The sequence below is a fragment of the Dromaius novaehollandiae genome, chromosome 4 (genome assembly GCF_036370855.1).
Source record: "Dromaius novaehollandiae isolate bDroNov1 chromosome 4, bDroNov1.hap1, whole genome shotgun sequence".
NCBI classification, from domain to species: domain Eukaryota; kingdom Metazoa; phylum Chordata; class Aves; order Casuariiformes; family Dromaiidae; genus Dromaius; species Dromaius novaehollandiae.
In genome coordinates this window covers 77,841,344-77,868,663 of record NC_088101.1, presented here as the reverse complement: position 1 = coordinate 77,868,663, position 27,320 = coordinate 77,841,344, and the positions used below count along the sequence as shown (strand labels likewise).

Here is a 27,320-nt window from a genome sequence, read left to right as displayed (position 1 = left end):
TTTCTAGAGCTTTTATGTTTCTAATATTACTGGTTCTTCAAGGCATGCTTGATCACGTTTGTCTGAAGGCTTGCAACATGTTTTGTCACTGCTTGGGTCATCTCCCTGGCAACAGAAAATAAGTATACTCTACAACAACCTGAGACTAGAAGATTGAAAGGGATGTGTGAGAGCACCTAATAAAACTTGTCTGAAATCAATGTTCTGTCTTGTAGATCATCCCCTTTCCTCTGTCCAGTGAATGTCTGAATACAGTTTGAATGGTGATGTTTTCCCAGTTTCTTTTTCACCTTGGTGTTTAGCTTAAGAGGAATGATACAGACACATGGCACTCAGGTTTGGATGTGTCATTTAGTATTTAAATTTCAAATTCTAGAACAAAAAATCCTTTATCTTCCTTCAAAGAATGTAGGATAACTTGTAGATCCTTTCTTGTAAATATCTTTCAGAGGTCATACTTGCAGAGTCATAGTTGCATTGCATAGCTACTGAGAGGCTTTATTTCTAAATGAGGTGTCAGTCTTTTTGACTCTGTTCTGTCTGCTTGGAAGAGGAGACGTGGTATTTTACTGTAGCTTTCTGGTCCTGCATTCTTAGCACTGAAGCTGAGGCAGGTTATTTTTTCTTTCTAAATATTTTAGTGGATATTAATTAAAATCTGACTACCCATACTGTTTGGTGTCTTTGTTATGCTGAAAGGGATTTGGGAAGAGGCTCTTCTGATGAGTCTTGTTTTATATTAATCTTTAAGGAAAATTTTGTTTGTAAATACTTGTTTAAGCAGTGGTTGATGTACTTCAGCTTCCCTGAAAAGACGCACTCTTTCAGATCAGTTTTGTGCTTTTAAAAACTTTTGTTCTGAGCCATAAAACACCTGTGTTCTAGCTACAGGTCAGTGCTACAAATTGAAATTCATCAGTTCTGCCAGACTGTCTTTCCGATAACTTTGCTTTTAAATGTGCTCATTAATTGTCATATGTCTTAAGAGCTCTCATTTTGCTAAAAAGGCTTTTTGGCAGTTATAAATTAACTGTAGAGATCCTGTGTTTTCCTGGTGAAGCAATAATTAATGTAATCCTTATAAAACTCTAGTGTATACATATATATGTATATATATTTTTTTTTTACCAAGCTAGTTTGGGTACATCGTTGTGTTGACAATGAGATAGCAGACTTTTGGGAGTAGGTGGGAAGTTAGCCACTAAATTGTGAGATGATGCTTCTAAGAGCAACGGTGAGTAGATGTTAGAGGTTGCAACAAAATTTTTTTTATGTTGCTGTCTCTGGATAAGCTAAAAAGAAAAAAAATCTGAGAAATTGTACGTGGATGGAATATAGAACAAAAAGAAAAGAATTTAAACTTAACATTCAGACCTCCCCACCCTTTCTTCCACTACTATCATTCTTGTGTACCCAAAATTCTTAAAAGACTATCTGAAAAAGTGTTAGGACCGGCCTTTTGACAGTAGAACTGTGGTCTTGCGTGAGTTATCATAAGCTGTTCTGAAATTCTTGTGTTTCTCTGCACTTTATGCTTTGACTTCTTATGATAGAGGTAGGTGGTAGGGTGAGGAGGGAACATCTTCCTCATGCATAAATCCTGGCATTATTATATAGGAAGTATCTTCACCTGGTAATGCTGTTTAGATGGGCTTGAAGACAGTTAATGAGAATATATATATGTCAGACTTCTAGTCACTATAATAAGTAGGAGTAGCTTGTCATTCACTAGTGTTTTGACAGGAATAGTTCTATGTGACAGTTAGCCGCTCACTTTGTGAGACACCTAGGTTAAAACCACTGGGGAGCACAGTGACAATGTTCTTCTGCCTACAGTTTCACTGATGTGTTTGATTTAAAAAGGCTGATAGCATCTCCTGCTTTATCAGTAAGTCAGTATAAGAATAACTGATTTTATTTTCCTATCCCTAGAGTTGTCCATGAATATTTAAGCAGAAGGCCTTTTGAAGCTTACCAAGAAAGTGTGTATTTTTCCCGTTTTTTACAGTGGAAATGGCTGGAAAAGTAAGTTCATTTATAATGTTTATATTATAATTTTGTTTTGAATGCTTATATTATAATTTTGTTTTGTGGCCAACTCTGCTGATTATGCTATAAGCACTGTAGAGCCCCACTGAATGACACTACCTGCTGGAGAAATTATGATCTGAAAGACAAGATGTAAAGGATGATGTTGATAGAACAGTTAAAGAGCTGATACTCTGGCTGAAGTGTCTGTCCAGGAGTCTTTAAGTGGTAAATTCGTTTTAGAAAAATGCAAATTTATTACAATATCCATATGTTTAGCTGTCAAGTATGTAGTGGGATACCAATCCTTCTTGGAATTTCTATCAGCATTTGTTTTCAAACATGGTCTAATTAGTGAGTAGTGAGCAGATTAATGGGTTTTGTAACCCATTGTGTGATTGGGTAACTAATCAGTTTTTCAGGGTGGTTGAGACAAAGATCTGATAATTGAAAGTCACCAAGATCTCTATATCAGCATCTGTCTGGGTGCTTCTAAATCAACATGAAATGAACGTCCAAACTTTTTCAGAAGTCTAAAGTTGGTACAAGTTGATATTTATTCAGCACTTCTGGGAATCACACAACATTAAGGTGTTTGAACATTAGTTTTATGCTAAATTCCTATTACTCAGTGCCTTTGTTTGATTGAATTAGGGGCAAAAGCCAGGAAGAGAACTAGGGGTGTAACTCAGTTAAACCAGATTCTTTACCAAGTGAACCTAGTAATAGTTCCATTTGCTTCCCTGAAAACTGAACTGCATTAACATTGGACTCTCTTTAAAGAAACAAACCTCACTACAATGAAATAGCCCCACTGGCATGTGTGTTTAGGAATGATGGGTTTGAGTACTGGAGTCTACTGCCTCCAACTGTCTGTTCCTCTTCCACTACATCAATACCTGAACCATTTGTCAAATCAGCCCTGAACTGCTGTTGTGCACCACAGCAAAATCAGAAATTGTTTACCTTTCAAATACTGCATTGTAAGCAGGATCTGTTTGAAAAGCAGCCTACGTGTCAGCATAGTGCAGCTGAGGGAACCAACTGGAGGTGATAACCTGACCATCATTTAGAGCCTTACTTGTTCTCATCCTAAACAGCGTAGGGCCTAACTGATCTTTTTTTTTTTTTTTTTTTTTTTTTTCCTCTCCCCTCCTGCTATTGTGAATGTTTGACCACATGAGGGAACCAGTGTTTCTAGTAAGGGTACCCCTTTCATTTGGCATTCAGCTTGTTATAAAGCTGTCTTCACGTGGTCAAAGCAACATTTGTTCAGATGTCAGATGTTGTTCAGAACAGGAAGAAGAAGATGAAGACTGACCTTGGGGCGGGAGGGAATTACAAGCTTTTGTAATTCCTGTTACAGTAACTGTTTCTTTCTGTTAATCAGGCAACCAGTAACCAAACACACATTTAGGCATTACCGAGTGCTAGGCAAAGGTGGATTTGGAGAGGTGAGTACTGAGGCATCTTTATATGAGGCAATCCTTAAATGTTAATACAGAGAAAAATCTGATTTTTATCTCTTAGTTCTGTTAATGATCTACTTCTGACATATCAACTGGCAAACTGTTATCAGTCCAAACCATTTTCTTTTAATATACTAGTCTCTATACTGGAGGCCATGCAAAAAGATGGAGAAACTTCCACTGACTATAACAACAGTTACATAGCAGTCTGCTGAGATTTTTTATTTGGCTATGAGAATGTAGTTTTGTTTCTACTTGATATGTAGTATACTCATGAACTTGATATTAAAATCTTTTGATTTATTTCATTGTGTTTATAATTCACTGTTTAAAGAAAGAAACCAAATGTTTTAATTGCATGCCTGTAATGAAGGGGAAGAATGGTTACTAAAACATCATTATCTTTCTCCCACTTCATTATGATGTGGATGTTTGTCCTCTGTCCGGTTTGTTTAGGCATATACAGTGCAGATGTTTCACCAGTACAAGATGCACAGTTTTACTAAACCATTCAACCCTAGCAAAAATGGGTTTGCTCATGTGTATAACCATTTTTTGCATTTTTGTTACAGCTTTTGTGGCCCTCTTAAATTGTTTCAGGGGTGAATGTGTATTGATTCTTCTAGACTCATTTTCTGAGAGCATTCAAGAGTTTGAAGATAAAATATTATTTTCTTTTTTCAAAAAAATAAAAAAAAAAATTGTGCCTCTGACACGCCTTCCCTTTTCTAGGTGTGTGCCTGTCAGGTGCGGGCAACAGGAAAAATGTATGCTTGTAAAAAGCTAGAAAAAAAGAGAATAAAGAAGAGGAAAGGAGAATCAATGGCTCTAAATGAAAAAAGAATTCTAGAAAAAGTGAATAGTAGGTTTGTAGTAAGTATCTTCTTCTCATCTTGTCACAAAAGTTTGTCTCCCATTGTTTGCTTCATTTCAGTCTCTTCCAGGAGCTCGTAGGCACAAGACACTTTAATTGATTTAAAGAGTATGTGACTGCTAACAGAAATGATTGATATAAAGACTAGTATAGTACATCCTGTATGTGAATTCGAGTAGCTCTGTGCAGAGGGTTTTTACATCCAGTGCTGAATTGGTTCTAGCCTGACAGTTTTATTTCTTGCTTCTAACCAAAATGTTAGCTTCTGTTTCAGGATGCAGATGCCACTGAATCTTTGTCCTCTGTTTAAAGGTGGATAGATTATTCTATAGTACTCAGACTTGAATAATAACTTGAATTCTACTTCTCCTGCAGTCTATGATTGAGTATGGTTGCTTAGGCTTAATAAAGAGGATATTCCATATACCTTATTCCATCCTGGTGTTTTCCTCCTATGTTTCTCTTTATCTCTTCTTCCAATCCCTTGCTCTCTGTTTTCCCCTCTTAACTCCTACTCCACTCCTGTATACTTATTTTCTTACAGTAAACACTGATTTCTAACTTCATCTTTGGAAGTTATTCATAAATGTACTTTCAAAGGGCTGACTTCATGGGAGGTCTGCTATTTAATTGCCATTAGAAGTTATGTATCTTGCATTTCTGTGATTTTTTTTTTTTTTTTTTTTAATATTAAGTCTTTTATCCCTTTAGGTATTTTGATAGCATTCATTGGTGTAGTGCTTATGCGTTTCAAGATAAACATGAAAAGTGACTACTGTTTCAATTTAGGTTAGTTATACTGCTTTGCTGTGAACTAAGGCTGAAAGAGTATATTGGATATGAAACAATTACCATAACTTCTTAACAGAAATTCCACAGAATTAAAATTTTAGTCTTAATGCTTTTGTCTGATACTATCACATATTTTATGGTCTGTTAGTAACTCCAATTGCTAAGCAGCAAATGTAATAGCTTAGAAAGATCAAAGAGTATGTATACCACGTAGACATTACCTGGGGAAAAGTTTCTCCTTCGCTGAATTGTCATCATTTAAATGTTAATTGTAAATGAATTTTGCCTTGTTTTTAAATTCATTGGCTGATAGGTTTTCTGTTACCATTCAGATATGATTTTAAAGTACCTGACTTGGAGGGAATTGGAGGCTAGTTTAAAAAAAAAAAATTCTGTTAAGCTTTCTGTATTTTAAAAAAGTTGAAAAACTTCAGAATGCTGCCAGCTAAAAAGAAGAATGAAAAAGCATTCTGGCCAGATGCATTAATGTATTAAACAGGTATAAATAATGTTTTTCTATGAGTGTGCTAATGTTCTTGATTCACAAGGCTCATAGGCTTGAATTCCTCTCCAGAAATTATTAGTTGTAGAGAGATGTGAGATATTAAGAATGAAACTTCCGTTTATGAGTAATATTCTTTCAACATATATAAGTATTATAAATTCAACAAACTTTAATTCAACATCATTTTATAGTGGCTTGCATAAGTCTTTTCCCTAGTTGCCCAGTGTTATATCAATGCAACAGAGAAGATCTAGATCTAAGATCTGCAGTAAAACTGGATTGGAAGTGGGTAGATAATTTTTCATGCATGTGGCACAACTGAAGTCATTAGTAGCTGAATAGATCAGTATAAAACCCAAGTGGTTTAAACCATCAAATGGGAAACCTTGCTGTAAGTAGCTGATTTGTATATTTATTTACTTGTGATTGCATTTATTCTTCTACCAAAGGAAAAGTTTGGTATTATTAATGAATTATGGCCTCTATGCGCTTGTGCTGCATTTAAAAATATGTTCACTGAGTCAAAAAAAAAAAAAAAATCAATCCTGTTGGTTTGGTTTGTACTTAAGAAATGGAAGGTAAGTATATGTTTAAATCCCATTGCTTTCAATACAAGTAAGACTGTTTAGGCAACTTTTAAGATCCTACTAGATGTTCAACAGCATAGCATAGCTTTTTTTTAATTAAAATTAATTTTGTAACTTAGACAACATGTAAAATTTTGTAGTTTACTGTTGTAAAATTATTTTGCTTTGAATTCACAATTCTACTTTACAACTTCATGTGTGCTTTCAAAACACTTATATAAAACTGAAGAAAAACTGTGTCCTTCTTCCTGCCCCATCAATATGTCATTCCAAACACAGTGAGAGGAAAGACTGTAAAGAGCTATATGAAGTCTGTCTTACTGTTGGCAAGTATTAAAGCCAGGGAATACACGGTGATTTGAAAAAGTAGAACAGAAATTAGGCATTTGATTTTTATATAACCTTTTAGTTTCTCTAATCTAGAGCACCTTTGAGTCTTTAAGAGGCTCAGGAAGATGCTTTGGAAATGGGTAATTACTGAGGTATTGATAAAATAAGGTGTATTTGCAAGTTATCTTTATAAAGAATAATATAACATGCAACTGAGGCACCATCAAAAAAATCCATTGTCTGGATGGAGTTCTGGCATATCCAAACAGATTTATGTCACTAAATTGTTTTTAATGGTGGTACAAGGTTTGTCTATACATAATAATTAGTCTGGATTCCTTTGTGTCTTCAAGTGCTTTACCCCAGGAAGATTAAGAGGACAGGTTGTACAAAGCAAGACCTCAGTGGACAGTAGCAATTCTCCTTTGGCTTTTTAAGAAAGTTCATACATTACTGTATTGGAAAAAGCACTATGAATTGTACTGCAGTTTGAGTGTTGTATTGTATTTGGTATATGAGTGAAAAATGGTCTTCTTCCCCCTGCCCCTTTTTAGGTTAGTTTATCCTACACCTATGAGACAAAAGATGCCCTGTGTTTAGTATTAACCATAATGAATGGAGGAGATTTGAAGTTTCACATATACAACATGGGAAATCCTGGCTTTGATGAAGAAAGGGCTATTTTCTATGCTGCAGAGTTGTGCTGTGGTCTGGAGGATTTGCAGAGGGAGAGAATTGTTTACAGGTGAGTGTTATCTACAGTAACTGGTACTTTGAAGTTTCCATGTCTGTTCAGTATATTAATGGTAAGAATTATCTTCTATTTAAAGCAAATTGAATTACGTGATAAACTTTGTTTTAAAAGGCACAAAAGCTTTTTTCAGTTGTCCTTTTCTTGACATGTTGTTCGGAAACACTGCTCTTACTTGTCGTCTTACCGTTAATTTAGGTGTAGATACTTGCTATATTGTAAAACATTATAGAGTTGATTCAAAGTTTGTTTGCAAAGGGATAGAAATATGATTTACAAAGCAAATTAATTAGCAGAGCAAATAAATAAATGAGCTTTAGGCACATAGGATTCTGCCGCTGCCTGCTCTGAAGAAGTTCGTAGAAGGCGATGGACATCCCTTACTGCATTGCTTGTTACCCCCAGGAGAGCAAAATCTCTCTGGTAATCCTCATTGCCTTTTTAAGGATCCTCCAATAAACATGTCAGTGCTTTTGAATGAATCATATGATCTTACTCCTTTCTGGTCTTTGTACATACATCATTTAACCCCTGGCATGCATTAAATATTACGAAACAAGCAAAACAAACAGTGGTGGATCAAGAATGCTATCTCTCTATATTTATGGTGCAAAACACCAAACATCAATTGTCTTAGAATTTTGCATAATTTTAATATAATGAGTCTTAGCCCTCTCTATTGGTGAGGGAAAAGACCAAGATACACACATCAGTCTCAGAGAAAGTGGCAGAGACGTGGGCTAGATCTCTGTAGCTTATCTAAAAAATTCCTCCTCCTACTAATATCATCTGGATGTGTACTGTTTCCTAATTATCTTTCTTTTCTGAGGCTGTCTATACCTATGCCAATTCTAATTCTCATATTGCTTCATGAGTATGCCATGTGTTAAAATGGGTCAAATATAGAACGCTTGGAGACCTGGCTTATGTTGGCTGATGTGTGGGGGTCCCTAAAGAATTTTACCAGCCCTGCCATGTTAAACAGTGCGTTTTGGCACGCACGTAGGGTAGAACCACTGATGCAGCTGATCCATGGGGAGAATGATGAGCAAAAACAAGACTCAGCTTCAAGTAGGTCATTTCACTTTGGCCCAAGTGAAAACAAAGCTGATTGTAGAAAACAGCCCTTGTGTTTAAACACAGCTTGTTAGCTATTTGTATACTAAAAGACGTTCAAACATATGTATTGAATCCTAGCAGTCTTTGTCCATAATTCCAGAGTCTGGGATGGTGTTGGTTTTGTCTGGGATGGTGTTGGTTTCGTCTGGGATGGTCTTGGTGTCTAGACCTCTCTCCTTATTATGGTGTTGTCTAATTTATGTGGTATTGTTTTCCATTTACTAGGATTTTTTTATAGGTCTCCAGCTCTTGTATGGCTTTAAATATGTAGTGTAGGAGCAAGCAAAAAAATAAGTTGTTTCACAGCTAACCTAGAATAAATTACATTTTAATGAAAAAAATGGAAATTATAGTTTCTATTCATAATGAAATGAAGGAGCGAGAGACAGTTACGTGTGCATGTACTAGTAATTGTACAATTTGCATGCTTAGGGAGGAAAAGGAAAGGCTTGAATGTAATCATAATATCTGGAGGCATTATATCATTATTTAAATAGTACAGTATAAGACTTACTAAGGGGGTTCCTGCCTAATATGTAAATAAATGAAAAATGAGACTTCTAATTATACAGTGTCAGGTCAACTACATTTGAGGAATACAACTAGAAAATATTTGGATAATTTTATGTTCTCTGTAGAATCAGTTTTGGCCCTGCTTTTTTTTTTAATATAGAATGACTACCTTTTTGCAAATCAAAGTCCTGTACTTTCTTCTGTTTTGCTAATGCTGGTTTTCTGTGACATTTGTTGTTTCCATATGTATTCTTTTTGTACAATACATCTAGTAACGTAGTTGTCATAAGTCATACGGTTTTACAATCAAGAAGCCCAAACAGGTGGTTATAAAGTCTTTAGAGTATCACCAATTACAGATATACATTACACAATCAAAGTTCTGTATCAAGTGTCTTAATGCAAATGTATTTAGCAAGCAATGGAGTGAACATGTACAGTCACTGAAACAGAAAGCTTGGGAAAACTGGCCATAATCTTTTTATCCACACTAGAGAAGTTATGGTAATCCACAATCATAATGTTAGTTGTGGGCTGAGAGGGAGAGCAATCTGAAGTACCTTTTCTTTCATTGAAGGATTTGTTTTTCCTAACTATGGTAACTAAGATTTTTCATTCCTTTTGTATTTTCTTCCTTCACAGAATGTTTTTTTTTTCTCCTGTTGCTGTCAGCTTGAACACATTTAATTCTTGTTGCATCACTGAATTTCTGAAATCAAAGCTCGTTCTTGTTGCCATCACTCAAGAGCTGTTAGAGCTTTTGTGTTCTAGCTGTAGAGGAAAAATTTAAAATTAAATTCTCTTTAATCAAATGGCTTAAATTGTTTTTGGCAAACTATTATAAATTTTTCCTGATAAAACATGTTTTTGTGACTATCCACGTATGTATTCACAGCATAAGTATATTCTGAAGGCAGTGGAGGAAGGGAAGATCAGCACTTCTGCACTAGAAATCCTCAGTGCAATGAGTGGCAGCAGCTAGAACCAAAATCAATAGAAGTTGTTAGTTTTTTCAGTTCTGGAATGGCAGCATAAGTCAGTCATGTTAATAGTTACTATATTTGGGTTGTGTCACCGTCAGTAGCAAAGTCCCTCAAAGAGGAAAAACTAGGCCTAGCTTTCCTCTCTTTTAACACCAATTTTTATTATGTTTCATGTGTCAGTGTACCAGTCATTCCTGTATTTCTAGCAGGCCTTAGGAGCCTGGAGTCCGCTGTGCCGTTTTGACAGCGGGGTTCAAGGCAAGGTAGTCACGAGGGTCCGCGGGGTTGAATGAGCAGGTGTAGAGCTGGGAGGAGGGCCCTGCGCTGCCCTGTCGAAGGGAAGGAGCCGGTCGACTTGGTCAGGGGTAGCTTGTGAAATGATCCGTAGCTTGCCATATGCTGCTGACACACTCGCGCACACACGCAGCCAGGAACGGGCAGCGGTGGAGCTATTCATCCATCTGCTGCATCGAAAGCCTGATCATCCTTAGAGCAAAAAGCAAGATTTAGGTGGGAGAGATGGAGCAGAGAACAAATGCCTGGCTTCAAAAAAGCACTCCAATGCTGAAGTTTTATCATTGGAGTTTAGATACTTGACTCCTGAAAAATGATAGCGTTTTTTATCAGTTAAGCTGTTTGGAGAAGTATTTTTTCCCTCCCTGCCTATGGCCTATTGAAGCTGTTGTGGATGAACCGGGCAGCTCCTTGGCTGCCTGCTGCCGATGCTCAGAGTACACATCTTTACAGTGAAATGCCCTGGAGTGTATGTCCAGTGACAGTATTAGATTCCAGCCTGCATCAGCGAATCTTTGAATAAATGTATAAACCATGCTAATAATTCTGGTTAATCTGGGTGTTATTGCTTATTTCAGAATGTTTTATCCAGAAACTTTCTGTGTAGGATGGCTGATGTAAGCTATAGCAAAAATGAACCAGAGTGTGTTTAGTTTAATTAACTTAAAATAAAGTATATCACTTTTTAATCCATTTCTTTCAGTGAAGCTCTTAGTTTTGTGCCCTTTTCAGTTCTTCCCTTTTCTCTGCTTCAGGAAGGAAAACTGAGCCTCTCTGGCTAGAATTAGGTTACCAGCTCTAGCTCATAGCCTGTTGCAGAGCACAGGACTGGAGCCTGTGTGTTCCAGCAGAAACTGTGCCTTTGGCCTCTGCATGGTGGCAGAAGGGGAGAGGGAGCAGGCTGATAGCCCAAACTGCCATCCCAAAGCTCAGGTTGATAGCCAGACTCTTGCCTGTTCCCAAAGCTGACATCTTGTGAACCACCAGGCCTAGAAACTAATTGCATTCAACAGCTGGAATTTTGGCTACAGCATGTCTTTAATATTGACAGATTATTGATTGACTAAAATCATGCCAGAATTGAATTTAGTTTCCATTAAGGAGCAGTTGTTGCTATTAAGTATCATGTTAGGCTTTAATCAGCCTTCTTGGAGTTGGAAGTCTGCTTTGCAAGCAGATTTTTTGCTTGATTTAACCTGAGTGTATACGATGTATTTTAAAGTAGATTTGTTTCTGCATAAAGCTTGAATTAAATTTACTTCACTTTCTCTTTGATACTTTTTTGATTTTGGTCTCTCTTGACTTCCATAATATATTGTAGTCTTATAGCTAATGTTAAGTGATTAATATTATGGGGACTTTTTAGACTTTAAAGTATTTGGAGGAAAGCATTTTGTTGACTTCTTTGTACAGTTAATCTCATGAAGTAATAAAACTTCAACATGATTACCCATACCTCAGTATATGGATTTATCAATATTCGGAAAAAAAGTCAAACATACACATGCATATGTTTGTTCACAAAAAATCTGTATGTATTGGTAGTATGGTACGCGTTGATAATATGTATATATTTCCCTAACATTTTGAATGTGTAAACCGTAGACTCATTCTTTCTAAAACTGTTGTTTCTGCATTATTCAGTGTTTTCTGCTTTTACATGAATTACTTGTTTATGTGAGTTCTTGTTGCAACTGTACATATGGTCAAATACTGTTTGTTTTTTTTAATTAATTATATGTAGAGGAAGTCTCTTACCTGTGAAATACGAATTGCTTAGTAAATATTATGTAAATAGGATGGAGAGTTGGGGAAAAAATAAGGTCTATGTCCCTTTAAAAATAAGGTCCATGTCTGACCTCATGCTATTAATGGTAGAGGAAATCTAAGAGACTGTGTTGCAGCCCAGGCACTGTAATGCATGGCACAATTAAGATATAGAAATATTTATTTATTTATTTATTTATTTATGTTCTGAGTAAAGTCAGACAGAGGGTAAATCCTAGAAGTGACCTCTGAAGAGCTGCTTGGTCAGCTTCAGTGGCTACCCAAATTTTCCTGGTGGGGGGGAATCTGATCCTGTCGTAACATATTTGTGCTTTTTCTTTTCATTTGTTCTTAAATTAAAAATGTATGAGATGATTTTTATGAAGTCCAGAATTGCAACACTGAATGATTTGTCCTTTGACTATTTCCTGAGTCTTGTTAGTTTTTAATAGCTAAAGAATGTTTCACGCAAAACTTTGATGTTGACAGCAGAAAAACTTCAGATGCTCTTACCCGTAAGTTGATTGCAAAGAATGCTAACTAGAGACAACTGCTTAATAAGCTTTAGAAGCTGCATGCTCAAATTATGGGCAGGAGCTGGGTTTGAATAAATGATATTTCAGCATATGCTTAGTCTTAATAAGTCTTATGAATATTTCCTCTTTTCACTGATACTCTGGTGGCCTTGGATGGCATACTGCAGGGGGTCAGCATCAAACTGCAGCAAGTGCTGACTTGTTTTGCTGATGCGGGGTTGCATGGACCTTTCATGAGAGAGCCCTTTTAGCGCAAATTTAGGTATAAGTTGGCAGTTCTTCCTATCGAATTTTCACATTGTGTAGAGGAGGTCTCTCATCTGTGAAATATGAATTGCCATCATAGATATAATGTAAATAGGATGGAGAGTTGGGAAAAATACATCTGAAGAGTTTTATGGATAAACTGTGTTACAGATACTTGACTTTACAAACTTTACACCTCTTTTTGTTTATTGATGGAAGCTGGAAAAAACATAGCTAATGAGAACTCTATTAAGAAGTCTTGTTTTGCATTAGTTGCACTCAATGATGGCTGGTAATTTTGCCTCTGGATAATTGACCTTTTAAATTCTGTTTTATTTGTAGAGACTTGAAGCCTGAGAATATACTCCTTGATGATTGTGGTAGGTAAACTTTAATTTTAATTTTCAGTTCAGGAGTTAAAAATCTGATAAATATTGTGTCAGAAACCAAAGGAGTTGAACAGTCTCTCTATAATACCAGGGACCTGACTGACAAATATTAACATTTTAGTGTACTTAAATTAGGAAAGAGAAAAACTGCCCTTGCTTTTTTAAAAAGAGTAGTAGAAAGCATTGTTGGGCTTTTTTTAGGGCGGAGAGGAAGGAAGGAAGAAGTGGTATTGAGGGGTTGATTTCCATCCTTGGAATGGCTACTTCTTTCCCCCTTCCACCTCTCTCCTGATTTCACATGGCTAAAACTTTTATAAAACTTTTTCTTTTTTATCCTCAAATATGGAAGCATCACTTGTCAAATATGGTGCCAGAATTCTACTTAGTTTTTAAGCAATAAAGAGGAAAAAAAAATCAGTGGTTTACTGACTGAGGCATCTCTATGCCTCTTGTTACATTTTTGACTAAAACAGAAGGTGTGACGGCCAGTGGTGTACATGTGGCTGGAGAGAATCAAGGAAATATAAACAGTATGAAGAAATGTTTGTAGGGTTTTTCTGTCTTCCAAAAAGCGAAATTAATTTTCCTTAATGACTGAAACTTATCAGAATCTTTTGGCTTCACTGTAGAACAGATGCAGCATTTACCTTCTTCTAAGCTTCATCTGAGTTTGTTCTTGTAATTGCTGAGTATTTTAGCTGAAGAAAAATTATTTTTGAAGTCAGGATGTTCTGAACGATAAATTTCTTAAAAGCTTGGAACAAGTCACTTCCAGGAACTAAAGCTTTGCTAGACATCAAATGCATTCTTTAAGTTTTTTTCTCCAGTAATGTCTTACAAAAGTTGAAGGCTTTTTTGAGAAAAATGTAGCCTTACACGACTGCACTAGAATGCCTTCTCTCTGCCAAGGACATTCTGATCTTGTTCCAGAGAGCAGAGGGGACTAATTAGAAAATCGCTTCAGGAGCTCAGATCCTGCACGTGAGAGGAGTTCATCAGATGTCAGAGAATAGAAGAGCATCCAAATTCATTTAAAATAGCATTTGGCACTCAAGAGTATTTAGTTATTTCCAAGCAGTATATGGAGTGGCACTTAGCTTTCTCCAGTCTTTCCCTTCCTCCTCCCCCTGCCTCCCAGCCCTATGGTTATCCAGCACATGTGAAGTAGAAATTAATATACTGTTACCCAACAGTATACTGTAGAGCTTTTTGGAAGACAGAGAAAGTATGTGCAAAGGACAGTCGAGCATTGGAACAGGCTACCCAGGGAGGTTGTGCAGTCTCCATGCTTGAACGCTTTCTAGACCTAAACGAAAAAAGCCCTAAACACTCTGGGCTGACCTCATAGTTGACCCTGCTTGATCAGGAGGTTTGACTAGAGAGCTCCTGAGGTCCCTCTCAGCCTGAATTATTCTGTGACTCTGAGGATTCTGTCAACGACATTGTCTGTGTCCTCATACCCATTATTAGAAGTATGCATTTCTTTCCCCTGAATCTTGCTACTGCAGATAATAGGTAGGTTTTTTATTTTAAAATTCAGTGGAAAGTGAAATTTTCCTTTTTTCTGCCTAGCCTTTTATACTTTTACTAAGAAAGTAGGTTATGTATTTTTACATTAGAATCGTGTCAAATAAAATTACTGCCTTGAATTGTTTTGTGTTGAGTCTGTTCAGCAATGAACTATATCTGTGCATGGGAATATAAGTATTGGTGGGAAACTATAGCTCTTGTTCCCATTGTCCTTCATGGACTTTTCCCATCTCGCCGTTATTGTTCATTATAGTCCACCAGACTACTTCTGCATTACAGGAGCGAGTATAAATGCCGTGCATAATAGGAGAGGTAGTCAACCTGAGAAGCTTTCATTTACGAAGTGAAATAAAAGTTGAGGTTATCTACACTTGAGTGGTTCATGAGAAGGGGAAATCCTAATATGGAACTGACATCTCACAATTAAAAAAAATTCTAAATAGGTTATGGTTAGCAAACTTCTTTTTCGGGGGATTGGGGATAACAATTCCAACTTGCACTTGACATTATTAGGGTATTTTGTTATGGGAAACTACCTCAGGATAGGCTACAGTTTTCTCCTATAAAGAATAAATGGAGTAACTGCTGATGGCTTTTTAGGAAGTCAGAAAGCTAAATGTGTGGGTGTAGGGGAATACAGAATGAAAAAATACAATTGTCTGGTGTGTAAATAGAGAACTCGAAATGAGCAGTCATAATTCCTATTCAATTTAGAGTCACAGCCTATGCCAAAGCTAGGAATAGAATATTTGACAGTGAATCTTTCTCTATGACCTTCAGGAAATCAGTTAGTAGATCTATGCCTGTCTTCCCTTCCCTTTTTACACAAAAAAAAGGGGGGGGGGCAGTACTGATAAATCGCTCCTTTCTAGTTAAGTTAAAGAAATTTAGTGTTATGTGGTGTCTGAATGTTTTAATGTGTTGGGGTTTTTTTATGAGGTGTGCTAGAGAAATTGTTTTAAACATGATGACACTTTATTATTTGCTGACTATCTATAATTTGTTTTAACATAAACAGGACATATCAGAATTTCAGATCTTGGATTAGCTGTGCAGATTCCAGAAGGAGAAACGGTCCGAGGGCGGGTTGGGACTGTTGGTTACATGGGTATGTAAAATATCTTTAGTTGTGTTTTACCAGCAAGTTTGGTTAAACTTCTGTGAATATATGAATGACTTGTCCAAAGAACTGTATTAGATCCGGATTAGTTGTTGGACACTGCGTGAAGAAAAGTTACACTATGTGCTGGTAGATGTTAGTAGTCAATTGTCAGCCTTCTGATTAAATTTAAGCTTAACTTTGGAAATATTAACTTTAGGTAGAACTTTAAGAAAGCACCTAATTTCTGTTGAGGTTCATGGAAATTTAGGGTCACAGATAAGCAGCCTATTTCTTGTGATGCTGACACTTGAATTTTTCTTGATACTTTGGAAAAACTTCATTCTTAATTTGTAAACAATATGGATCTTAAGCAGTAAAGAACTTCAGTGCTTCTGTTGGATATCCACAGAATCCTCACTGTAGAAATTAACACTTATACAGGGTACAAAGAATCTTTGCACAGTGCCAGAAGACTACCTGGGAGTCTTTCAGTATTTAACTAATTTAAAATAAATCTTCATGGGATTTCTTTGGTTTGTTTTTTAGCTCCAGAAGTGCTCAAAAATGAAAAGTATACCTTCAGCCCTGATTGGTGGGGTCTTGGGTGCTTGATTTATGAAATGATTGAAGGACAGTCTCCATTCAGGAAGCATAAGGAAAGGGTCAAACGGGATGAGATTGACCGGAGAGTAAAGGAAGACCAGGAAACATATTCAGACAAGTTCTCAGAGGAGGCAAAATCCATCTGCAGGATGGTGGGTGAAGAGGCGTAGAGGTTTGAAAATTAAATTTCTAGTCCTTTCTAAGAGCTGAACTGTTTTATTTTAACATCTTCTATTGAAAACGCTGGGGTGATGCGGAGTAAAAGTTCTTAAATCTTTCTCTAGTTCAGATAGGAATTTGTGAGAACCCATTAATTGTTCAGTTATGTTATCAAACTTGGAGAATTCAGAACTTTTTTCAAGTTGAAGAAAGGCTGTATAAATTAATTTTTTTAATTCTTGTGAAAAATGGCATGTTTTACATGCAGTACTCATTTGTACCACACATGATCGTAGTACAATAGCACGCTCAACTTTGATACTGTATAAGGGGAGATGGCAGAGTAGTATACTAGTTCTCTTGTGTTAAAGAGTCTGTACAAGACAGCAGCTTGTTATAGGTAACACGCCTATACAGAAAGAAAGGTTATTCTTTTTAATATTTTATGGAAAATATGTAGATTACTTAAACCCATTGAAATAAACATAAATCTGTATTTCATGAAAGCAAAGTTTAACATACTGCAAAATCTGTTCAGCCTGGCATTGATTAAAATATCTTCATGTATCTTTGGATATAATGTGTACTTCCTGAATAAATAATGGTCTGCTTTTCAGGGGGGATGTTTGTTTATTTTTGTTGTTGTTGCTGGGTTTTTGTTTGTTTGGATACTGAAAATCTTTATGCTACTAGACTGCTGTTGTAGTTTGGATTTTCAGTTCATTTTGATAGCATGAGAAAATTAGTCTTATAAAAGGCCAAGTAACCAAATTAAAAAAAAAAATCTTTATACAGAGTCTTTCAATATAAAAAGTTTAATTCTGGGATGATATCAGTGCATCAGCCTTTTTACTCTTATCTTTGCAGTTACTTGCCAAAAATCCAGGGGATAGACTGGGTTGCACTGAAGATGGAGCTGCTGTTGTAAAACAACATCCTATTTTCAAGAATATTAATTTCAAGAGGCTGGAAGCTAACATGTTAGAACCTCCGTTCTTGCCAGATGTAAGTAGGTGAGACAGATTTGATTAGTATCTAAAAAGGCATGAACTGTCATAATTCTGTATCATAATCTTATGAACTCCAGAGAAACCTTAAAAGTTAGTTAAATTGGCAGCAGAATGCCATGTTAGCTAATGATGGCTAGATTTTTTGTGGCATTTTGTCTGAGAAAATCAGAAAACAGTTTGCAATAGTGGTATTGCTCTACGGGGCTTTGTAGCTGATTTCTTAGCCATTAGAACCCTACTTCCCCAGCTTAGGTGCTGAACAAATAAAGATTAGCCTTGAACAAGTTGCTGTGGAGTTGAAAGGGAGGTGACAAAGGACAAATGAATTTTGAAAACCACTAAGAAGTCTACAGATTAAGTTGCATGCTCTTTCTGTATCTGCAAGATGGATTGAACTTCTCAGGTGCCTTATGACAAATACTTTAAGCTTTTGCATTATTGCTGTGTACTATAGTGCAACTTGGTGATCAGCAATGTGAAATATAAAATTGCAAAAATCTCACCCCCTATTCTCATCTTGGGGGGGTGAGGAGGGGAACTTTAATGAAGCAGTCTTGTATTGTACTGCAGCCACGTGCGGTGTATTGTAAAGATGTGCTGGACATAGAACAGTTCTCAACAGTAAAAGGAGTGAACCTGGATACTACAGATGATGACTTTTATTCCAAATTTGTTACGGGTTGTGTCTCAATCCCTTGGCAAAATGAGGTATGTATATTTCAGTGGTTATTCTTTTTTGCACAACAATAAGAGTTAATGAGGGAGATAGTTACAATGTTAACTTTCTCAATGAGATACCTGAAGAAGTTTCTGCTTTAGATTTCTATGCCAAGGGACTTCAGGACTACTCTGAATTTATGTAAAATGGAATGTGGCATCTTGTCACTGTAGATACTGATGCTGATACAGTTCTGTATGCTGTATGAGCACATTTTCCTTGTTCTTGTACCATGATACTGAGTGTTGCTGTTCATGGGAGGGGGACAGAATACTATTCAAACTAATACAAAAGCAAATTGGCTCAGTGCTAGCTGCTGCTTCAGTGTTTTATGCCTGTATACCAATAGAATATGTGAATGATACATAATACAGAACTGAAGATTCACCTTTTCTGAGGTTTCCAGACTACTTCTATTCAACATCAGTTAAGGCAAACTTTGTCTTAAGACTTTTTCAACTGACTAATGAATGAGCACTCTAGGATTCTGCATAGATTTCTTCTTACTCAGTGTCATGTTTATTAATAAAGTTCAGTCCAGGTTATAAATAACCATGTTCATATTTATTATATGAGACTGTTCCAAAATCAGCAGAATAGAAGAGAGGAATATCTAATATTTAACAAGGCACAGAGTAAATCCACTTCTGCTTCTAAAAAGCTTCTGCTTATTGCATCATGAGCTGTAGAAATACCTTACTAAAGTGAGGGGCCATCTTAGTGCTTGCTTTCATGATAGTACTGTTTGTTAGTTCTCTGGGTGCACAAGAAGGTTTAGTATAGACTTTGTGCCTTCCTCCATGTGGTTCTGTGAGTGGTGTAGTTTGAGAAGCATAAAGGTGTAACTGATACATTTGTTAGAAGAACCCAGCCAGAGTAAATAGATGATAAACAGAACACATCTGAGGGGATTGTGTTTATATTTCATATCTTTTCACAGATGATTGAAACAGGATGCTTTGAAGATATCAATGCATATGAAACTGATGGTACTGTGTCACCAGACAGAGAGAGGTCTCCTAAACAAAAGAGAGGCTTTTTTCACAGACTTTTCAGTGGAGAGGTAAGGATATTTCTTTTCCTTTGTAAGAAAATTACCAATAAAACCTTAACATCCAATCAGTTTTAACAGTTTTAAAAAGTATTTTATGACAGGAAAAAGAAGTTGCTCTTTGAATACTGAAGCTAGTGAAATCTGGTTTATTATGACTTTGTCTTGCACTCCCTTTCAGAAACTGTGGCAATTCCTATAATACCACGAGTCTGTAGCCCATCTACACATTCCCCAAGCCACTTTTTCCTTAGTCAGCATTCTGTCTTCCTTTTGTGTTGCCCAGCTGTTATCTGGGGGCAAGCTAGCTGTTAACAGCTGAGCTGTAGATCTTTCCTCCCTGAAGATATTAATTTGGGTCTTGCTCCTTACCTATTTGCGGGCTTCTATGAAACTTCCGGGGAGGTGTCTTCAAATTTAAATAAGGTCCCTCTGTGGAAAACTTGGCTGAGCCTGACTAACCAACTCAGAAGCAAGCGTGACTGGACAGCACAACTCATTGTGCTTGCTCCGTTAGAAAGCTGGACTGCCAGTGCATCATTCCAGGGTATAAACTAAACAAAGATATCCCCTAAATGAATAAGTGTGAAGTGTTACGAAACAAATGCTAAAATATATTAGGAAGTTTAATGCCATCACCAAAACAACAGCATACTGTATGCTTCCATAGTTTCTGATAATGCACAGCCTTTTCATACATGCATAGCTTGTATTTCTTAATAAACATTTAGAAGTGTAAGAATTGAATTCAAAATTTTTTACCATCTAAAAGGCATGAGAGGTAGTGTACTTGCTTATAGATGATGAGAAATAGGCTATTTGTTAGGGTGGTTCTTTTTTGTTCCAGTTGAAGATGTCATACACAATTCTGCTTGCTCAGTATGCCTGCACTTAGTGGAATTATCTTGAGATACATGATTATATTCCAGTAAAGAACACTTCTGTAGAAATTACTTTTGCTTACAAGTAGAAATGTAATTATTTAAAATTGCTAGGAGCATATCCTTAAGTAGCCGTAACAGGGCCATGTATTAAAATTGCATGATGGTAATTTTTGTTATCAGCTGGTAATTCTTCCCTGTAAAACGTTACGTTGCTAATGGAATGTATAACAATACTGCCATTTTTAGTTTGCCTCTCTGAATTCATTTTTTCCCATTTATAGTAAGGGAATTGGTAAATGTACTAATAATGTCACATAGCTACAGCTAAAACTTATGTCTTTCTGTTGTCCCATCACACTGAATCATCAGAGTTTAGACCAAAACTGTTCTGAGATACAGTTTTTTGTATTGAGAAAGAGTCCTTTAAAAATTTAATATGGCTGGAGAGCCCTCAGTTGCTTTTGAAATATTAAAATTGCAGTTAATTGCCCTGTGAAATCATTAAGAGAAGGTAAGAACCTAAGGTTAAATGGAGTTTTAAGGACTCGAGGTTTGGGTTGAGTTGTGGTTTCCTTTGATATTCCTAAAGCATTTTAGGTATGGATATTTAGCTATGGATCAAAAAGTGCTGGAAAGGAGCCAAAACCCCAAACCCTTCCCTGTCCCACAAAACACGTAGACCAATAAAAGTACCAGTTCTGCAGCTAAATTGTCACTTTGTCTTCTCTTGCAGGTCTGTTTTAAATCTGATTGCAGTGATGATGAACAGGAGTCCTCCAGACTTTAAATGATTTTGCTATCATCAGAAAGGATGAATGAACTTTGAATGTTTTATATCTCTGTAGCAAAGTGTATTATATATATTTTTTATCTGAGTTCAAGGATTTTTGTACATTTGTACTTCATTTGTTTTAAGATGTATATTTTCACTAAAGCATAACTGTACAAAAAGCAGTGAGTGCCACTTGAGTGAATGTGTGTTTCTGTATGTATTTGTATCTTGATTTTATTTTTTTTTCCAGTGGAATGAATCTAGAAATACTTAAAAGGATTTTAAAGCACAGAGATAATAATTGCGGCATAAATGTAACTTGACTTTGTATGCTCCTGGTAAGACTCTTCGCAAGCACTATTTCTTGTTTGTTAGGATCTTTACAGTATTCTTAACAGCAAAATTGCTGTACTGAAAAATTTCATAATTCTGCTATTATCTGGCAGCACAGCAGTGCTATTATCTAACATCTCTCAAACTGCTAAGGGGAAAAAAAGGAATTCCATGCACTGTGACCTGTTATTGTGAAATGTTCTTTATTGTTTATATCTGAAGACTGTCTTGAATCTGTACCTACTTATAGATAGAATTCTGGACATTTAGCTTAATCTTGTAGCAGACTGTATTGCATACTCCTCTTACCTTCCCATCCACACATCTTCTCCATACAGTTTCTGGGTATGGACCATGCAAGTAGACTCATGCCAATTTTATAAGTAACTATATTTTGAGTACCTTGCTGCTTTTACTAAAAGGGTTTCTTTTACCTGTGAGGACTCCCTTTTATTTTATTTTTTTTCTGTAAACAAAACTGTTTACAACTCCATGCTGTAGAAGGTTACAGTGTTATAATGGGTTAAAACAGAAAGCATGGTCTCATCTTACTATTTACTACCTGCCTCTCTCATTATCATGTTGTAATATCTCATGTTACAGAATTGATGGTGATCACTGCCACTGAGGGAAGGACAAAGTAGTGTTGAGTATCAAATTAATTATGTAAATAATCTTTTCTTATAGCCTTTAAAAAATTAAACATTAACCTGCTTTTAATGATTGCTTAATGCAGATGTGGAGCTGATATTGATGGTTTTAGTTAAGATTACCTGATACTCATTGGTAAAAGACTGTTTCCAGTTGCTTGGAAGCTTGTCAGATTTCCAGTCTTGTGGGCTTGAAGTATGCCAAGTATTTCCTCCTTTTTATTCTTTGAAATTTCAGGTAAAACTATTCAGCTGTGTGTGAGAATAAATTTAGGGAACACCTTTCATTGATGTTAGAAATGTCTGTCACTGTTCCATTAAGATCCTCTTCTGTTTTAAAATTTTGAATTAGGGACTTTAGAAATACAATGGAATGTTCTTGGAGTTGGAGACATGATTTTTGTTTCATATTCTGTTCTATATTCCAAACATTGTCTCCACTGAGCTTTTTTTTTTTCCTTGCAAATCTCCAGGGCACCAACCAGACTGCACATGTATTATATGCACAGAACAACTGGATATCCTTCTACCTCAGTAGCTTTCTGCTTGTGATCCACACACCCATTGGGAGAAACCTAAACTACTTCTGAGAAGCTCACAAGATGCAACTGATAGTCGAGCTTATTGTCAGGTTTTAATTCACAATACTGTCTCTCTAGTGTTTTAAAGGGCTGGAATTTGAAAAAAGTTGGAAAAAAAGCAGTTTTACAGAATGCTACAGGGCCTGAGCTGGTGTCTATCTGAAATTGCTCCTCTTGACTACTGTACCATAGGGATGAGGAAAGAGACTGTTTTCTTATGCTTTCAGTACATTTTTCCTGATGTTGAAGGCAGCACAGAGGACTGGAAAGTGACTATTGTAGAAAATACAAAGGGAGAAATAGGAAAGAGGAGGGTTTGAATAAATTACTGGATTACAGAGAATCTGATGCAGCAATCAAGTAATGGGAGACTTGATAGGGAAATATCTGAAATAAGGATGCTGGCTAGAACCATTATGTGTGTGAGCCCATGAGCTGGCATGGTCTGACCTGACCATCTTTGTTATGTACCACAATAATAGAAGGACTCTAAAGAGATTGGAAGGGGGCATAGAAAAGGAGCAGAAGTGTTTCTTTTAAATACTTATCATTTGGAAAAGCAATCATGTTTTTCTGATAAAGTGGTGTAATTTTGTAAGACCTTAGGTTTTCTGTGCTGAGACAAAGGCGATAGTATTAATACTAGACATATGAACTGACAGCCTGGATTTAGTGCCTGCTTACAGCAACTTGAAATTTGGACAAGAATACCATGGACGCAAGCTGAGTACTTTTTATGAAGAAAGTACAGGAATTACTGACAAATAAAGGAATTCCAATTTTATATTTTTCATGGTTTTTCAAAGTGTTCTTTCCATATTGGAGGGGGTGGGATTTTGACTAAAAAGATCAAATTAACACCCCACCCCCATTTTGGAGTGTTGAAGTTTAACGCTGTTTCTCCAGGGACCTGTGAAGAAAATGGACTAGATAAAGAGAAGAGGACAGTTGCTCCTAAGAGATTGCTCCTTAAATTCTTTTTACCTCTGCTTCTTTTGACAGGGAATTTGGACCATGCAAGAAAGTTGTTTTGCTTTTTAATGAAGCTTTACTTAGGTTCAGTCCCCAAGTTGTTCCTGATGTTCTGGAAACTATTTTTGTTTTTTGAGTAACTACATGTTTGCAGGATTAGGACCTAAATTCTGGTTTTTTTCCAGTAGGTTTAAGTTGGCATTTTTTCACTATAAATTTGTCTCTTTTATCTCCATTTGATGAGTATGACCTAACTTCTTGTACAATTTACCAACTTTATTACATAGATAGGGAATAAATACATTAAATCTGTCACCACCAGTGCAGGTGTCAAAGTATTACAGTATTGTCAGTAAGAAAAGAAATATAACCACATAATAATGACTATATGGTATCTAATGTAAATTCCTTAGTGAATTAGAAAAGGCAAGAAGCTGGAAGGACCAACATGACTCTCATTATACAATACACAGAGACTAAAATGCTACGCCATTTAATCTAAGGCAAGTAATACTGGTTAAATATCTTTAGTAGAGTATTAGCATCTTGGAGATGAACTTTGAAATTGGGGAACAGGGAAGGAGAGAGGAGGGCACTTGAAAGTGTGGTGTGATAAAATTTAAAAAGAAGTTTGCTCTTGATTTTTGGAGGATACATAACTGAGACAAAGAAAGGAGAAGGCAGTAGGTTGTGTTTACTAATTATATAACCTTTTATTTTCATGAAGCTGTAAAAAAGACATTCTTCTCATGTAGTGTGACTTCATTATACCTCCATTAATTCAGATTCAAGATCCATGTCTTAAAACACTTTAATAGCAATGTGACAATCCAACAGCTTGACTGCTTTGTTCTCCTGGTACAAAATAGGATAAAATTTATGGAATTCTGTGGAGTTACTTGTATGAGATCGATTATTTGTGGTTTGTTTCCAAGCATTTTTGTGTGTAAGTCTTAGCATTTGCTTGTGCATACCTCATGAATCTATTATATATTTAGCTCAAAATTCAGAAACTGTGAAACAACATAAGAGTATCTTATTAGTTTACTTTTCAATGTTGTGACCAACAGAATTAAATCTTCATGCCTCAGGGTTGTTTTCTTTCTATAAAAACGTTAACTTTTTTTTGTAGAGGTAGTGTTCATAATAATGATGGCATCATGTTTCTGGATTATAACAACATCAAAACAGCCCCTGTTTAAAAAAAATGAGCACTTAAATAATTACTGCACAATAGAAATAGAAGAACTATGGTATCTCAGTAACAAGGAGATAGCTATTGTCCAACCTTAACTTTTAGTTAAAAATGCTGTGTCTTTTTAAAATTATTCTTAGAACAGTAGATCTGAAGGCAAAAACCAATTTTTAGAATGCGCTTCAATTATTTTCAAACAATACAGATGGAAGGTATTTCTCACTGTCATTTATAAAATCCAAAATATTGTTTACAAGTTATTGAAAATAAGTCAACAGAAGTAGTATTATTTCACTATGGTTTACTATTTAGTATTATAATAATTTAACATTGGATTTATCACCTCTGTTTTAGTGTTGATTTCCAGAAAGTACTTCTAAGTACTCACAAATTGGAATTATTTTAAAACTGTAATGGAGAACATCTTCAAGCTAAATTTATGTGCTTCTTTTTATGTTTTGAGGGGTGTGTGTGGGGGGTCTTTTTATTTTTTTGAATGATCTTTGTTTGGTGTTGTTGATGTCTCTTCTGCTGTATGTATGTCTTTTTTTTTTTTTTTTTTAATTTTGTAATTGTCCATCTGGTGTAACTTATTTGTTTTGCACATGACACATAGGTAATTTCTCACGTGTTTTATATGTGTTGAGAGCATGAGAATTCTTTCCGAGTATAACCATTTTGATGGCTATGATGTGTTGCTTATAGTTTTTCCAAACCACTGAATTGTTCTTGTATGAGCTGTTTTCCTGGATGTTCTAGCATTTGTTATTCCTGAAATAAAAGCAAAACACTGCCGCATGTCTAAATCACATGTATTATTGTCTAACCTGATTTATTCACCATGTCTCTCATGGCAACTGAGATAGATAATGGAAAAATTGTGGGTTTTTTTAATTCACAATTTGTTGAAATAGAAAATGTATATTTTATGTTTTAAGTTCTTTGCCAAGGTAAGACTGTCAGATCCAGGAGACAGTACTCTAGCTCTGTTGTATTTACTCAGTTGATACCTAAATTCTTGGTCTGATTTCTAGTTTTTGCATACATTTTGGTGTGAAAATAGAGAATTATGGTGATTGTCTGTTTTTCATTAATACATTTATTGTGCTAACACTATGAATGTGAATGCAAGACTGATAGTAGCTGTAGCTCTGCTTGTGATCAGTCTTATAGATACTGAATTGTCCACAATCAAAGGAAAATACCCAGACGTCACTTTTTGAGAGAATTTACAGCTTGACATTAGTCGGACTTTTTTTTTTGAATGCTTTTCAACAATAAGCTGTTTGTATATCTCCATTTTCAAAACTGTTCTTTTTATGCAACAGTTTTCACTATAAGTTTGTAACTTATGAATTGAAAGGCTAAGCACTCAATCGTTATACAAAACAGCATATATTTAAGTGACTAATGATAATGTAACTCTGCTATGGTATATTGCAAAATACCTCTACATATATATTCAACTACATGGGCCAGTACTCTCATGAAGTCTATTGGACTGTTTATCCTAGTGGTGCCAAGTACCTACTTGTGTTTGTGCAGCCACAGAAACGTAGAAACGTAGGGTCAAGAGTGACTTCAGGAGAAGCATTTAAGCATTTGTACTGTGATAGGGCCAAAAACATTCTTGACGTGCTCGTCTAACCTGTTCTTGAACACACTGAAGTAGCCCTCTGTTAAGAGTATTTCACAAGCCTATGCTTGGGAAACCTTTCCACATTCATGACTTAAATGGTCTTCCTTTTAGATAAGGTAAAAGCATGTTTCTTCTGTTTTCCTTCTGGAGGTGGAGACAAATTTATCATTTAAGTTATATATATAACATTTTATGTATTGCGTGTTACTCCATTAAGAGTATGACTTTTTTTTCTTCATGGTAATGATGGCTTTCCCGCTTTCTAAGCCTGCCTGCTTGTGCATGCCCCTTGCTGGTTTTCGGTGCCTTTATTTCTGTTGGCCCATCTGTTTTTGTGGGGCCGCTATTGGAACAGGACCAGTGACATGATCCCTGTTTTTGCTTGTGTCACCGAATTTAAATTGGGGGAACCTATTAATATCACACTTGCCAAAGAAAAAGCCTAATCCAAGATATCCCTGGGTGCTTTTCTTCCAGTTATCCCAACTTATGGGTAAAAAGCCCCAGGGCAGATAGGGCCAAGACAGTCTGAGAAGACAAGAACAAAGACTAGCGCTGCTTTAGGGGCATGCGCTGCCTTACCATGTCTGCCTGCGAGTCAGCACCCCTTAGGGGACTGGCATGTACTTTGATCTAAAGCTTCAAAACAACTGTGCCAAGCCTGACTTGATAGGTGGCTTGTTTAGTCTTTGATAAGAGCTTGTGCTCTCTTTAATGTGCTTAAACTTATTTCAAAGTGTGGAGTGGTACATGCAACTATTGCGTAGTGAATGCAACCTTCCGCTCTCATCTTTTCATGCATCATTTGCTGAATAAAAAATTAATGATCATCCATATGGTCTGGAAAAACTCTGCAAGCTGTATCACAAGATAATTGGGAATCGTATCTTACTCTATTTCTACCTTTAAAATTCACAACTTAAATGAGTACACTTTTT

The 27,320-nt window shown here is 36.1% G+C and overlaps 1 protein-coding gene across 3 annotated transcripts in view; it reads left to right on the top strand.

Annotated features, from left to right (window-relative positions):
• Nucleotides 1-25,554, top strand: part of GRK4 (G protein-coupled receptor kinase 4) — a 43,401-nt gene extending 17,847 nt beyond the window's left edge. For 2 of the 3 annotated variants that reach the window (XM_026112697.2, XM_064511498.1), the window contains 11 exons: nucleotides 1,933-2,025; nucleotides 3,419-3,482; nucleotides 4,230-4,370; nucleotides 7,140-7,330; nucleotides 13,137-13,174; nucleotides 15,732-15,821; nucleotides 16,362-16,570; nucleotides 17,445-17,582; nucleotides 18,158-18,295; nucleotides 19,246-19,368; nucleotides 20,974-25,554. In XM_026112697.2, the coding sequence (XP_025968482.1) occupies nucleotides 1,933-2,025; nucleotides 3,419-3,482; nucleotides 4,230-4,370; nucleotides 7,140-7,330; nucleotides 13,137-13,174; nucleotides 15,732-15,821; nucleotides 16,362-16,570; nucleotides 17,445-17,582; nucleotides 18,158-18,295; nucleotides 19,246-19,368; nucleotides 20,974-21,027 (1,279 nt within the window). In that variant the 3' untranslated portion in view covers nucleotides 21,028-25,554. Of the gene's footprint in view, nucleotides 1-1,932; nucleotides 2,026-3,418; nucleotides 3,483-4,229; nucleotides 4,371-7,139; nucleotides 7,331-13,136; nucleotides 13,175-15,731; nucleotides 15,822-16,361; nucleotides 16,571-17,444; nucleotides 17,591-18,157; nucleotides 18,296-19,245; nucleotides 19,369-20,973 lie in introns of those variants that run through there. The other variant, XR_003261146.2, reaches the window with a different exon arrangement.
• The last annotated feature ends 1,766 nt before the right edge of the window (nucleotides 25,555-27,320 follow it).